At 36.3% G+C, this 12,992-nt stretch overlaps 1 protein-coding gene across 1 annotated transcript; it reads right to left on the bottom strand.

The window, feature by feature from the left end:
- Positions 1 to 2,882: 2,882 nt before the first annotated feature.
- Positions 2,883 to 5,971, bottom strand: LOC116105528 (cysteine-rich receptor-like protein kinase 10). Its single transcript, XM_031391933.1, has 7 exons — positions 4,891 to 5,971; positions 4,356 to 4,490; positions 4,106 to 4,272; positions 3,813 to 4,023; positions 3,492 to 3,729; positions 3,268 to 3,418; positions 2,883 to 3,170 (listed from the first exon to the last, which is right to left on the bottom strand). Exons 1-7 carry the CDS (start codon positions 5,969 to 5,971, stop codon positions 2,883 to 2,885), a joined length of 2,271 nt encoding a protein of 756 aa, XP_031247793.1.
- Positions 5,972 to 12,992: the final 7,021 nt, after the last annotated feature.

Here is a 12,992-nt window from a genome sequence, read left to right as displayed (position 1 = left end):
TTGGGCCGACAATATCAAATCTTGTGTAGCGATATCTGTCTCGCTCGGGCATTCCCATTTGAGCCGGCAATATCAAATCATGTGTAGTGATATCTGTCTCGCTCGGGCCTTCAACTCTCTTGGGCCGGCAATATAAAATCATACGCATTCGTAGAATCAAATCAATATCATGAGGGTGATGGGTACTACATAGGGTGGTTTGAAATCCACTAACATCTCATACATATTCTCAAAACATTTTTTTCATAAAATATAATAATTTCATAACATCTCATGTAACATAAAAATATAAATGCAAATTCTCAAATGTTTTCAAATCTAATAATTTCAACCCATTTTCATTTCTTTTCAAGCTATTGCCCAAAAGTATCAAAATTTCATCTTTTTCATGTCAATCAACAATTTCCAACAATAGCATTGCAATAGAGCTCATTTATATTTAGAAATCAAACATATTAGGAAATTTAAAACAATAAACAAGTATAAATAAGTATTAAGAGATAACTTTGTTAAAATGAAAGTTAGGGGTTTAGATTTTTCCACTCATAGTTTGGAGCTCGACCCTTAAGTCGAAAAATGATTGAAATCTTCTAACAATGCCCCCGCTTGCCTCCCTATACACAAAATCCAATAAATCCTCCATACATAAGTCCCCCTAAGGTAACGCCTCAATATTAAAATCATTGGACACTATACACACCAAAACATTAGCCCAACTTCTTCTTTAACAAAACTATCTCATAACCGAACATCAGTCGCTCTCAGATTTTTCATAAAAAATTTATTCATCAATTTAAGCCATAATTTTAACGAAGCATTTTAGAGACACATAAGTTGTTCCCATAATTTTCTCAAGTCATTCTAAAATCAATAAAAATTTAAAACACAATTTTCTTTCAACTCATTCAAATCTGCCAACTGTTTCCAGAATTGAGGTTACTGACTTGTAAAATTCATAACAATTCAGCCCTTAATCTAAACTCATGAAACTATCCAAAATTAAACTAGACACATATAGGATTCACCAGAATTTACAATCACTCAATTTGGATAAGAATAGATACATCAATTCATTTTCCAAATATACATGTTCTGCAGAAAACGAAAATTCCAGAATTCACAAGGCAACTTCAAAAATCCATATAAAATTCAATTCTTCGAGTTTTTTAGTGAAATAAATTTTTGAACACTCCTCAAGAATGTTGGAGTTGTCAACTACTTCAGCATTAATGGGTAACGGAGACGCACTCGGGGGTCCGGCTGACCGGTGGCGGTTTTGGGCTTTTCCATGTATAACCGCTGTAGGATTCCTTTTAAGTTATTAATTCCTTTTTGGGTTGGGCTTAGGAATAGGAATTCTTGTAAAACTAGGTTTAATCTCTTAAACCTAGTATATAAATATACTTTTCTCTTGTTATGAGTGTGAGAACAATTCATTTATTGTAAACGAGAGAGGTGAGGCATATTGCAATAATATTGACTCAGCTGGACGTAGCCCACATTGGGTGAACCAGGGTAAATCGCGCGTATTACTTTCTTTGTTTACTGTTTGTTTTGTTTAACTATTATTATTTTGTTCCTGTTGCTTCTCTATTTTGTTCAAAGAAGTCTACAACAACATATCAAAAATTAAGCTTCAAAAAAAGACCCAAAACATACAAACAATTTTCGGAGTTTCAGATGGTCAGATTTTTGTACAGTAAACCCTTATATCAAAAATCATATATTTAACCTATTTTTGTTTAGGAGCAACCTCTATGTTCAACTCAAACCAAATTATTAAAACCAATCTTCCTATTATAGTGCAATCTCATGTCATTACACTCAATTATAACCAATACAATCTAGTGAAATAAAACTCATCAAAAAAAGGGAAATTTTAACCTTTACTCACCTCTCATATGCTTGATCTTCCTCCACTCTCTGATCACCAGAGTTTTCTCGCCGGCGGCCACTTTTCCAGCCACTTCCGTCATTCTCTTCTCTCCTCTCTCTCTATTATTGGTTCCATCTTCCTCTCCCTTCTTTCTTTTCTTCTTCCTCTCCTTCTCTTCTTCTTCTTCTTTCTCTCCTTTTCCTTCTCTTTTTTTTTTTTTTTTTCCCTCCTTCTTCTTTTTCCCCATTTTCCTTTCATTGAATGGCCATTGTTCATCAAAACATCTAAAAAATTTCAATTTAGTCCTCACTTATTTCGGTTCCTGTAGTCCCCAAAACTTTCAAATTATTACACTTTATCCCCAGAATCACAAAATAAAATTTAATAAAACTCCATACAAAAAAAAGTAAGAGGTATAACAATACAAGTTTATAAGACATAAACTTAGACTTTAGCAACATGATGTATGGAAACATGTTTTAGAAAGACATGGGTATTAGATAGCATGCTTTAAGATTTTCATAAAGGTGTTTTCACAAAAAGACCCACTCACTGAGTATTTCAGCTCACCTTTATCAAATGTCAACTGGTAAGTAGTGATTTGACGCCCAAGGTTGAGCCCATGCGACATCACTCCTTTGGTTTTATTTTTTGTATACCTTTGAATATCTGTATTTGGCTACAAGAACTATGTTTTGCTTTTGAAAGCGTCGCATGTTTTGATGTAATATATGAAACATGATACCATATGTTTTCAATTTTGTAAAACATATTTATATATGTTTATTTATGATCAGAAGCAAGAGAAAGAGTTTAAAAAAGTTTATTTAAAAAAAGTTTTACAATTTTTCACATGACACATCCCAATAACCCAAGTCTCATGGGTGTGCCCGAAGCCTATGGGATAAGGAGGGTTGGGATGAGTTGGGTCACTTAGCGTGTTTGCTACAGTGCTACTGCTACTTTATGAGGAAATATCACACATTGGTCATCACAATTGCTGCAATCATCTACCTACAACTTCTGAAATTGTTGAATCATTGAATGTTAATATAGTTTCTTTATCTTCATCAGCTTGTTTCGAGAAAGCTGGCTTCTTCGGGTTCATTATCTCAAAGGTTTCATTTTTAAGCATAGAAGAAACTTCCAACATGGATGGTCTATCATTTGGGTTTTCCTGGACACATAGCAAAGCTATTTGCAAGCATTTTATTAATTTACAAGAGGAATTTGTATCGTCTAGTGATGGATCCATAAACTCCATGCCTTTGCCATCTTTCCAAAGCTCATATGCCTGAAATGATCAACTACCAATTATCATTCAATTCAAATTCCAAAATTTGAACAAAATACCATCCTCAGTAAATAATAATGGTTATGAAGAAACTTACATAATCTAGCAGGCTTAAGTTTTCTTTGGGACCATAGAATAAAGAAACCTTGTTTCCACTTATAATTTGTAGAAGTAGAACCCTGAAACTGTACACATCAGATTTAGTAGAGTATATGCCTCTTTTAACATATTCAGGAGGAACGTACCCACTACAATGGACAATCAAGTTTGAGTATATGAGATACTATATATATACCATTAGGAGGACATATATATACTTACTATGTTCCAACAACTCGTCCTGTGTTTGCTTCAAGTTCATCTTTTGCAAATATTCTAGCCATACCAAAATCTGATATTTTAGGCCTCATTTCTTCATCTAATAAAACATTACTAGCTTTCAAGTCCCTGTGAATGATAGTAAGTCTTGAGTATTCTTGCAGATATAGAAGCCCTTGAGTAATCCCTTCAATGATATGTACACGTTTTCTCCAATCCAAAGTATACCGTCTAATAGGATCTACATCAAATTAAATTGTCAACAATCAAGGCAAAAAATGCAAATGATCAATGCAAAAAATTACACAAAAGCTTTCACAATACCAAAGAGGTAGTAGTCCAAGCTTTTGTTTGGCATGTACTCGTAGATCAACATTTGTTCTTCTCTATCAGTACAAAATCCCAAAAGTCGAATAAGATTTACATGTTGGAGTTTTGCTGTAAGCATAACCTCATTCCTGAACTCCTCATATCCTTGTGTGGATGTTTTTGAAAGTTTCTTCATTGCTACTTCCTGTCCATTGGGTAGCAAAGCCTGACAAACAAATAAAATTTATGTCCCACAATCAGCTAGAAAGACCAAATTGCAATAGAATAAATGGCCTAATAGAATGTACCTTGTAAATAGGACCATATCCTCCTTCCCCAAGCTTATTTTCAAAATAGAATATGTCTGTAGCCACTTCAATGTCATGAAAATTATAAGTTATCAGATTAGGAGCATTGCTGTTAAAATCCCCAGCTGCAAATGGGTCGTTTATTCTCGTCTTTGATCCTTCATTAGCTGAGACCAAATAAACATGACAGTAAAAGTCAGATGATCATTCATCACATTATCACAAGAAGCATTATGGCTGGACAAGTCACCTTTTGATTTGAGCTTTCTTATCCAGAAGTAGTATATCAAAAAGCAGCCCAGAAGAAGAATAGCAGCTGCAGTTGAAGACAACACAATTGCTAATAACCGCCGCTTATTTCTTCCATCGTTATTACCCTCTTGAGCTGAAAAAATATTTTCTTTTATGTTACTAGAGTTCCCATAAAAAATCTTCATTCAACTCATTGTCAATCAATTTTTCAATGTGTGTAAAACTTGGTGTTCTGTTATTTTTATAAATGGTCATATGTCAATGCAACTGGTCTAACTACTCTGTCATTGTCTGTTGATAAATGATAATTAATTCATATCTTATACTTATATCTTCACTTGATCAAAAAATCTAGTCATCTGATGAATAAATAATGTCATAGTTTTGCCTTATGTGCCGGCTATGGAACAATTGATAACATAAAAAATTGGGGAAGCCACTTAATAATTGTTGATTTGGTTGTAATTACACTATAGATAGAAATAATCATTAATCAAACAGATTTCTTGGTGAATTAAGTTCTGATCACTTACCTGCAGCTTGATAAAGCATCCAGTTATCATCGTTGGAGACCTCCCACGCAATGTAACCAAGTAGCTTCTTCTCCTTGGCATAAGCAACCTTTATTCTTACAACGTCAACATCATCAAAACCAATCCAAGTTGACCCGACGGTGCAGTAATTCACCACATAAGCTGCGTTGTACATAACATTAGCCCCATTTCTCAGAACATAATCCCTGATTTTCTTATAGCTCATGACTCCACCGTCTGGGCTGGCTGGCCCTGTTGCCGGTGCACCAATACCATTGTTCTGAGCGTTCGCAAGCGTCCATGCGTATCCGTAAAAAGGCAAACTCAAAACCACCTTATTCGAAGATAATCCTCTGCTGATCCAAGCCCTTATCCCAGAATCCGTGTTAACCGTACTAGTCGGATCATACAAAGCAGCATGCGCCGCAGTAAATTTATACCACTGAGGGGAGTAGAAGTCATAAGCCATAACATTAGCCCAATCCAAGTACTGTTCCATTTGTTTTACCGGGAAGCTTCCTGAACGTAAATCTGGCTGAAATTGAACAGCTGAAGTCAATATAAGCTTTGCCTGGCTAGAGTTTCCCGCCTCTAGTTCGATAGTTGCTCGCCACTCTTCGAAGAGAACTCCCATGTTATACATATCAGAGCTTGAGTTTGCGGAAACCCAACAGAGATCCAGACCCTGGAAGCCATAAACCCTGGCTGTTTTTATGGAAGAATTAATGAAGGATTTCCTGAAAGATGAATTACTCACCATTGTAGAAAAAGTTAAATAGTTTGCATGTGCACCCCCAATGGATAGAAGTGTAGAAACTGATGGATTCTTCTGTTTCACAGTATCTGTGAAGTTAGAAAATTCTTTCTCATCAGAAGCTGATAAAAGGAGCTCATAGGAGGTGGAATTAACACCAGCAAAAGCACAAAAAAGGTGAGTAAACAGCGCAGAATTTATATCCGAACTCGGGAGCTCGCCGCCTGATAACCAGTAACCACCTTGAACCCAAGTTTCTGATTTTGCTGAGTAGAATTTTAAAGAGAAGATGACAAAGAACGCTGCAAGGATGATTTTGGGTGCCATTGATGAACTTAGTAGCATATTTTGGGTGATTCATTGAGGAGAAAATATATATATTTATGCGAATATGCCTGAGCAAGTGTAGTCAAAGCAGTAGAATGTAGTTATGAGTTCGATGTGTTGACTTTGTGGACGAATCAAACGGTAAAGCTCTAATCTAAACGCATAAATTTTCCGAAAATGTCATTGTTTAGATGTTTGATTTAAAGGGATGAATTGACCCTTTTGGTTTTGAATCTAATTATTGAAGATTAAATCATATTCGGCGGTCTTTTGAAGCAAAACCATTGAATATGAGTTGAAATTTATCCAGAAATAGCACTAAAGATTTCTGGACTTTGTCATTTAGAATACTACACAATATAGAAGTCAAGAAAATAAAAACCAAAGATTCAGATTATTTATTTTGCTAGCTGGTCCAGCTTTTAATCTTTCAGTTGATATATTGGGACGAGTTAATTACAATGCCAGCCCGAGATTTAGGTAAAAAGTTTTCCCCTCTAATTCTAGGAAATTAACACTGACGTCCCCAATAGATAGTACGTTAGTTAAATGAAACGGTGTAAGAAGTCTCGAAGACATTTTAATCAACAGTCAGCGGTTTCGGACAAATGTTTAATCCTTTTTACATTCAACATTTTTTTTGGTAATAATACCAAAAAAGTAACTTTCAATTCTAAAGGATAATGAGTGCTCTACCTCTCTTTATTGGAACGGTTTTTTTCTTTTTATTTTCTGGTTTTTATTTAGATATCATGGAATAATTTTTTTTCTCTAAGAAACATTTATCTAGAGCTTCACTCAAAAAAACAAAAATGTATAATGAGAGGAAATAAAACAATATTGGCCTGCAGGCCTTTGATTAAAAAGCATATAAAAAAACAAATGCTTCTTTGGACGCCCTTCCATCTGCCACCCCCACTCGCCATTGCCGTCCACCACACACTCTTTGGACGCCCTCCAAATGTTTGTGGAAAGTCCTCAACCAACCCAGCAGGCTGCACTCTTTTCAAGAATGCTAATAATACCAAAAAAATAGCAAAAAAGTAACTTTCAATTCTAGGATCAATAACACTAGGGACACCGAATTCTTTACACCGAATTCTTGTACCGGCCGACGTGGAACGCACAAACCAAATTCTTTATAATTTTTTTTTAGTGAACGGCCGTCCATCAAATTTGGACGGCCGTCCACTCTCATGGACGCCCGTCCATCAAATTTGGACGGCCGTCCATATTCCAGGGACGGCCGTCCACATTTGATGGACGCCCGTCCATATTAAAATACAATAAAAAAATTTGTAAACGTTTAGGGACGGCCGTCCATCAATTACTTACGGTCGTCCATCCATTTTGGACGCCCGTCCACAAATATGGACGGGCGTCCATTTTTTAGGGACGGCCGTCCATATAATATGGACGCCCGTCCCTATTAAAATAAAATAAAATATTTTGTAAAAGCTTAGGGACGGCCGTCCATCCACTATGGACGGCCGTCCGTTAATTTTGGACGGGTGTCCACAAATTATGGACGCCCGTCCTTCACCCAAATATGAAAAAAAATAAAATTCCATTATGGACGGCCGTCCATAAAGTTTGGACGGCCGTCCATTTAAAGTAATTCGTAAAAAAAATGAACTTTTTTTAATTTTTGACCATGGACGGTCGTCCATTCATTATGGACGGCCGTCCATTTATTGTGGACGGGCGTCCATACTTAATGGACGCCCGTCCATTAATTATGGACGGCCGTCCATAAGTGTTGGACGGCCGTCCAGTTTGTAAAGGACGGCCGTCCAACCATTATGGACGGCCGTCCATAATGAATGGACGGGCGTCCGTTACTTATGGACGCCCGTCCATAATGTTATTAAAAATTTTTTTTTTTGAAAAATCAATTTTTCGCGTTTTAGTAATACATTGTTTTTTTGTTTATATTAGCTTCTCCAATACGCTTCCCCAATTACAAGAGCTAAATCAAAGAAAACCAGCGCCAAAATTCGTCGTCCTGCTTCATCGTTGCCGTCTGTTCCTCGTCTCAGCGTCTGCATTCCTCAGCCATTTCAGCGTCTGCATTCCTCAGCCATTTCTTCCCCAACAAACGTTTTCTCCTCATTTTCCAGGTACCGTGTGAATAACGGAAGTTATCATGTGTTCATTTCATCAAACTTCGTTGCATCAAACTTCATTTAGCTAAATTTTTACAGTCGAAAGAGAGATACATGAAAGGGAGATTACAGAGATTTGTTCAAAGGGAGATTAGAGAGATTTGTGCAGGTAACGATTTATATATATTTATACATTTATTTAGTTTTATACCGTGAACATTTTGATATAACGATTTAGTTTTGTATTATATTTTGGATTGAATATATGTTACAATAGAAAAACACTGATACAGAAAATTTATTGCTGATTGTTATGAATCAGATTAAAGAATATGGAAGAGTCCAGTTTGCCTCAGAATATNGATATACACGATATGGAAACAGAGAATGTTTGCTTGATAATCAGTAAGATAATGTACGTTGGTGAGAATGGTTTAATTTGATCCCATTTAAACAGCCCTTATATTCTTCCCTTATAACAGCTTAACATGTTAGTCTTCTTGCACGAATAAACAGTTGGTGTTTCCAAGACCCCAATCACACAGTACAGACAATGTTAGGGATGATGATTGATGACAATGAGTTTGGTTCATTTGCTCTTAATCATCTTTAAGTTAAGCAACCTTTACTTTACACTAATGGAATCAATTCAATATTTTACATCAACCCTGTGTAAATGTCTGATTAACGAGATCACAAAATGTCAAATAAAACCCAGATTTGAATCTGTGACAAATCCAAGGCTCATTTTCAGATTAAGGGCTAAACAAATTTGATAAAGAGATCCATATTTTTCATTAAATTCGAAAAGATTTACATAGTCAGAATTAAAAATTGGAAACCCAAGCAATGAGCACAGATTCAGACCTTCTAAATCTCTATCAAATTGAAAGCTTTGATAGATTCAGCACAGATTCAACACATTCATGCAGGAAGATGAGCTTTCACAACTGTTTATTCTTGTCGTTCCTCCATGACTTGAACATTGTTTAGGTTCGGATAAAAGCTTCTAGTTTTTGTCAGTGAATCTTTGTTAAAAGTCTCCACTCACCTCATTGGGATTGTGGCAAATGATAATGCCGCTTGTTTGGAACCTTTTTGCAGCAAAATTTAGAGGTGGGATGAGTAGGACAGAAACGATTAGTTTAATTTTGTTTATAACAGATAGCAAACCAGAGGCTCCAGTCCAGTTCAGCTTAACATGTTAAGGACATTAAAATAATAAATGTTGCAGACACTTAGAAAATAATAAATGTTGCAGCTCATTGATCTACATGAAAATAATAAATGTTGTAGACACTTTTCCTTTCCAGTAGTAAGCTTTCTGGCATTCATCCACATGGATTTTATTTGAACAACAGGTTTAGTTTGGCTATGTGTCCTTGGCAGATTATGATGACGATTTTTTAATGTATATAGGTTTTAGAAGAAAGTAGAAAATGGTGAGGGCAAAAAATACAACCTTTCCTCAGGAAGGCACATCCTCATCTGCACTTCAATTTCGAGACTGGCGACATAAAAAACAATACGAGGACGTGTCAAAAAGAGATATTTGCCTTGGAAGAAGTTTGGATTTAGGACTTCTAACAAGTTTAGGTTTAGGTGATGAAATCAATGGTTGGATTAATCATTTGAAATGGGACCGTTTAGTCAGTATAAGATATGATGGATATAGGCATTTGATATATGAGTTTTTTGGTAGTTTGGAAGTTTTAGAGACAGACACTGATGAGTTTCAGGCGTATACAATGTTCTTTAAATTAAAGAATCAGAACTTTGTAGTGACACCCCAAGATTTAGCAACCTGGATAGGATTTGATTGTGAAGGTTTGGAAAATGTACCTAGAAACTGGGATTCCAAACAAGCTTGGATTGATGTTTCCGGAATAGGGACTTACCATTCACATAGGTGTAAATCTACAAAGTTACAGAATCTTGCTATGAGAGTATTTCACAGATACTTGATTTTCACATTTAATGGTAGGAAAGAGACAAATGGAAATGTGACGGTTAAGGATTTATTGTTCATGGAAGCAGCAGTTGCAGTGAGGCAAGTTAATTCAGCAAAGTTATTGATTAAGAAGTTGGGAGAGATCCCTGCAGAGAAAGGAGAAATATATTGGGGGATGCTGGTTACGTTAATATGTAAGAAGTTGAATATTGAGATCACCCCTGATGATGCAAAAAATAAGATTACGTTTTCTACAGGTAATGTGTTAGGGGATGTAACATTGAATAGAATGGGTTTGATTAAAAAGAATGTGGCAGGACAATGGTATCTTATTAGGGATGAAATCGAGGGAGATGCAACGGTTCAAGAAGGTGTCAGTATTCAAGTAGGGGTTACTGAAGGACAAGTTTATGTGCGCAAAAGAAGAAGAATAGGTACTGAACCTGGACCATCTGAGAATGTATAAGATATGGGTTCTCATACTTTACAGGAAATGGAAAGCAGATTTGAGCGGATGGAAAAGTTTCAAGAAGAGCGTTTTTCACGAACTGAGAGGCAAATGCAAGAACTGCAAAGTGATTTCAACACGTTTGCATCAAGAATTGAAGAAACAGTTGACATCATTGGAGGCTGCATGACAGAGATTTTCAACATGATGAAAAACTTCTCAACAGCCTCCTCATCCTCTAGTCAACCTCCACCCCCTGCACCATGATGAAGAATTTTTCCCTTTTGTTTATAAATAGATTGATTTGAGCTTATGTTTTTAATAAAGATTGTAGTTTGTTTATAAATAAAGCTGTCTTTTGTTTATAAATAGATTTGTCTTTTGTTTATATATATGTCTACAACTCTTTTCAATGTATATGTATATGTAAAAAAAAACAAAAAAAAGTATATTTCCTCAACTTATTATTATTATTACTATTATTTTGCTTATAAACCTAAAAAAGTTATAAACAAACAGGTCAGTTTAATTTTAAAACTTATAAACTAATTTGACAAATTTATAAGCTCAGACAAATACCCTCTTAGTAATATTACCTATGTGTGAACTTAGATAACGTTATATTTTTAATATAATTAAACTCTAATAATTGGTATTCACGTTGCCAAACCTAAACCTTATTAGAATTCCACCTCACGATCTCAAATTAATTTGTATTTGGTTTGAAGTTTGGAAATTGAGTTGGCTTACCAAATTTTTTTTTTTTTTGAGAGAAGAGACGAAGTCACCTGTCCATGAGTGACTTCCTCCCAATTTTATTAATAGGCTTCACTTGTGGCGGAGGAAAAACCATGGTAAGAAGCGGGATACCTAGGATTTACAAAAATTCAATAAAAACCATCCCAAATATCAAAATTATAAAGAAAAAGAACAAAACAAAACAAACAAGCCTAAACTAAAGAAAACCCAAAAAGTCAAGTTACCATCTAAACTGAGGCAAACCCGCCTTATCCAACCGAAAAATGCCTTTCAACTTACAAGGCAAAGAATTAAAATCCAAAAAAGTATTATTATTACCCTCCTCGCCCCGTCTAGCACGGAAATCTGCTGCGCTATTCCCTTCACGTAATTGATGATTAATGGTGAAATGTACATCTCTTAACAGTATCAAAAGATCATCCCAATAGTCCCATAAGTACCAAGCCGTGCACTTTTGACTAAACCAAGATACAATCAAAGTGGAGTCACTCTCAATATTTATCTGATTAAAACCCAGCTCTTTACACAAAGAAATACCAGCTAGTAACGCCTCAATTCAGCCTCATTATTTGTGCCATGCCCGAAAGAAGAAGAGAAAGTCCCTTTGAAAATACCTCACACATCTCGAATGACACCTCCTCCCCCACAACTGCCCGGGTTGCCACGGCAACATCCATTTACATTCAATTTAATCCACCCTTCGGTAGGTTTCCTCCAATAAACCGGTTTCGGAATAGCCCTTGCTCTATCAACATAAGGCACTTCAAGAGCCCGAAGAATAACCTCATCCCTAGTAGAGATAGGCCACTGTTACCATAAGAGAGGAAATTTTACGTATCCGTACTTTCACTACCAACCAAACATTATTCGCCAATTTAGCTGAGTTCTCCATGTGAGCCTTGCAACGACGCATCCAAGGACGCCAGGTAATGATAGACGGGATGAGACCGAGAAAAACCCCTCTGTGACTCGACTTCTTGGAAACAGTAAACCACTACATCACAGTTGACCACCAAGAAAGACCATAGACATTATTAATACCCAGCGTGATGGCTGCTGTCTTCCACACCTCTGCAGCAATACTCCCATTACAAAGCACATGATTTAAGCTTTCTGTGTGGCCATGAGTGCAGCAATTACACCGAGATGCCAACGGGATTCCAAGCGATTGCACCCAAGAATCCAACTCTAGCCCATTAAAACGGGCTTTCCACATACACACATAAATTTTCTTCGGTAGAAGGTGATGCCAAATCCAGTCCATGCCCAGATGCTCAGTGCCTTTCACACGGATTAGATCCCACGCAGAAGCCGATGTAAAATCTCCCTTAATATCTAGTTTCCAAATGATAATATCAGTTCCCACCTTACCAGCCACCACGCCGTTCATAATCTCCTCTGTTTTGTCTAAACTGACCAGTTCCACCAGATAATTCTCATCCCAGGAACCATCAACCCATACATCTTTAATTGTGATCTGAGAATGCCCTGAATCTCTACTAGCACATAAAGGCCCACTCGCCAACCACCGATCAAACCAAAAAGAAGAGCTGCCCTCTCTCACCTTTACAATCACATTTTCGGCCATATCAAGAAGCACATTCATAATAGACTTCCAGAAACGGGAAGCATTTCTTCTAGTCTCAGCAAAGAAAATGTGGTCGTGTTTCACATATTTCGCACGGAAAAACTTGGTCCAAAGATTATCACCAGTTACCAATCTCCAAGCAAATTTCATCTGTAGTGACCTCTGTACTT

This window comes from Pistacia vera, unplaced genomic scaffold (genome assembly GCF_008641045.1).
Source record: "Pistacia vera cultivar Batoury unplaced genomic scaffold, PisVer_v2 Contig50, whole genome shotgun sequence".
Lineage (NCBI taxonomy): Eukaryota > Viridiplantae > Streptophyta > Magnoliopsida > Sapindales > Anacardiaceae > Pistacia > Pistacia vera.
Note: the sequence above shows the minus strand (reverse complement) of the source record. Positions and strands in the feature narration are given on the sequence as shown.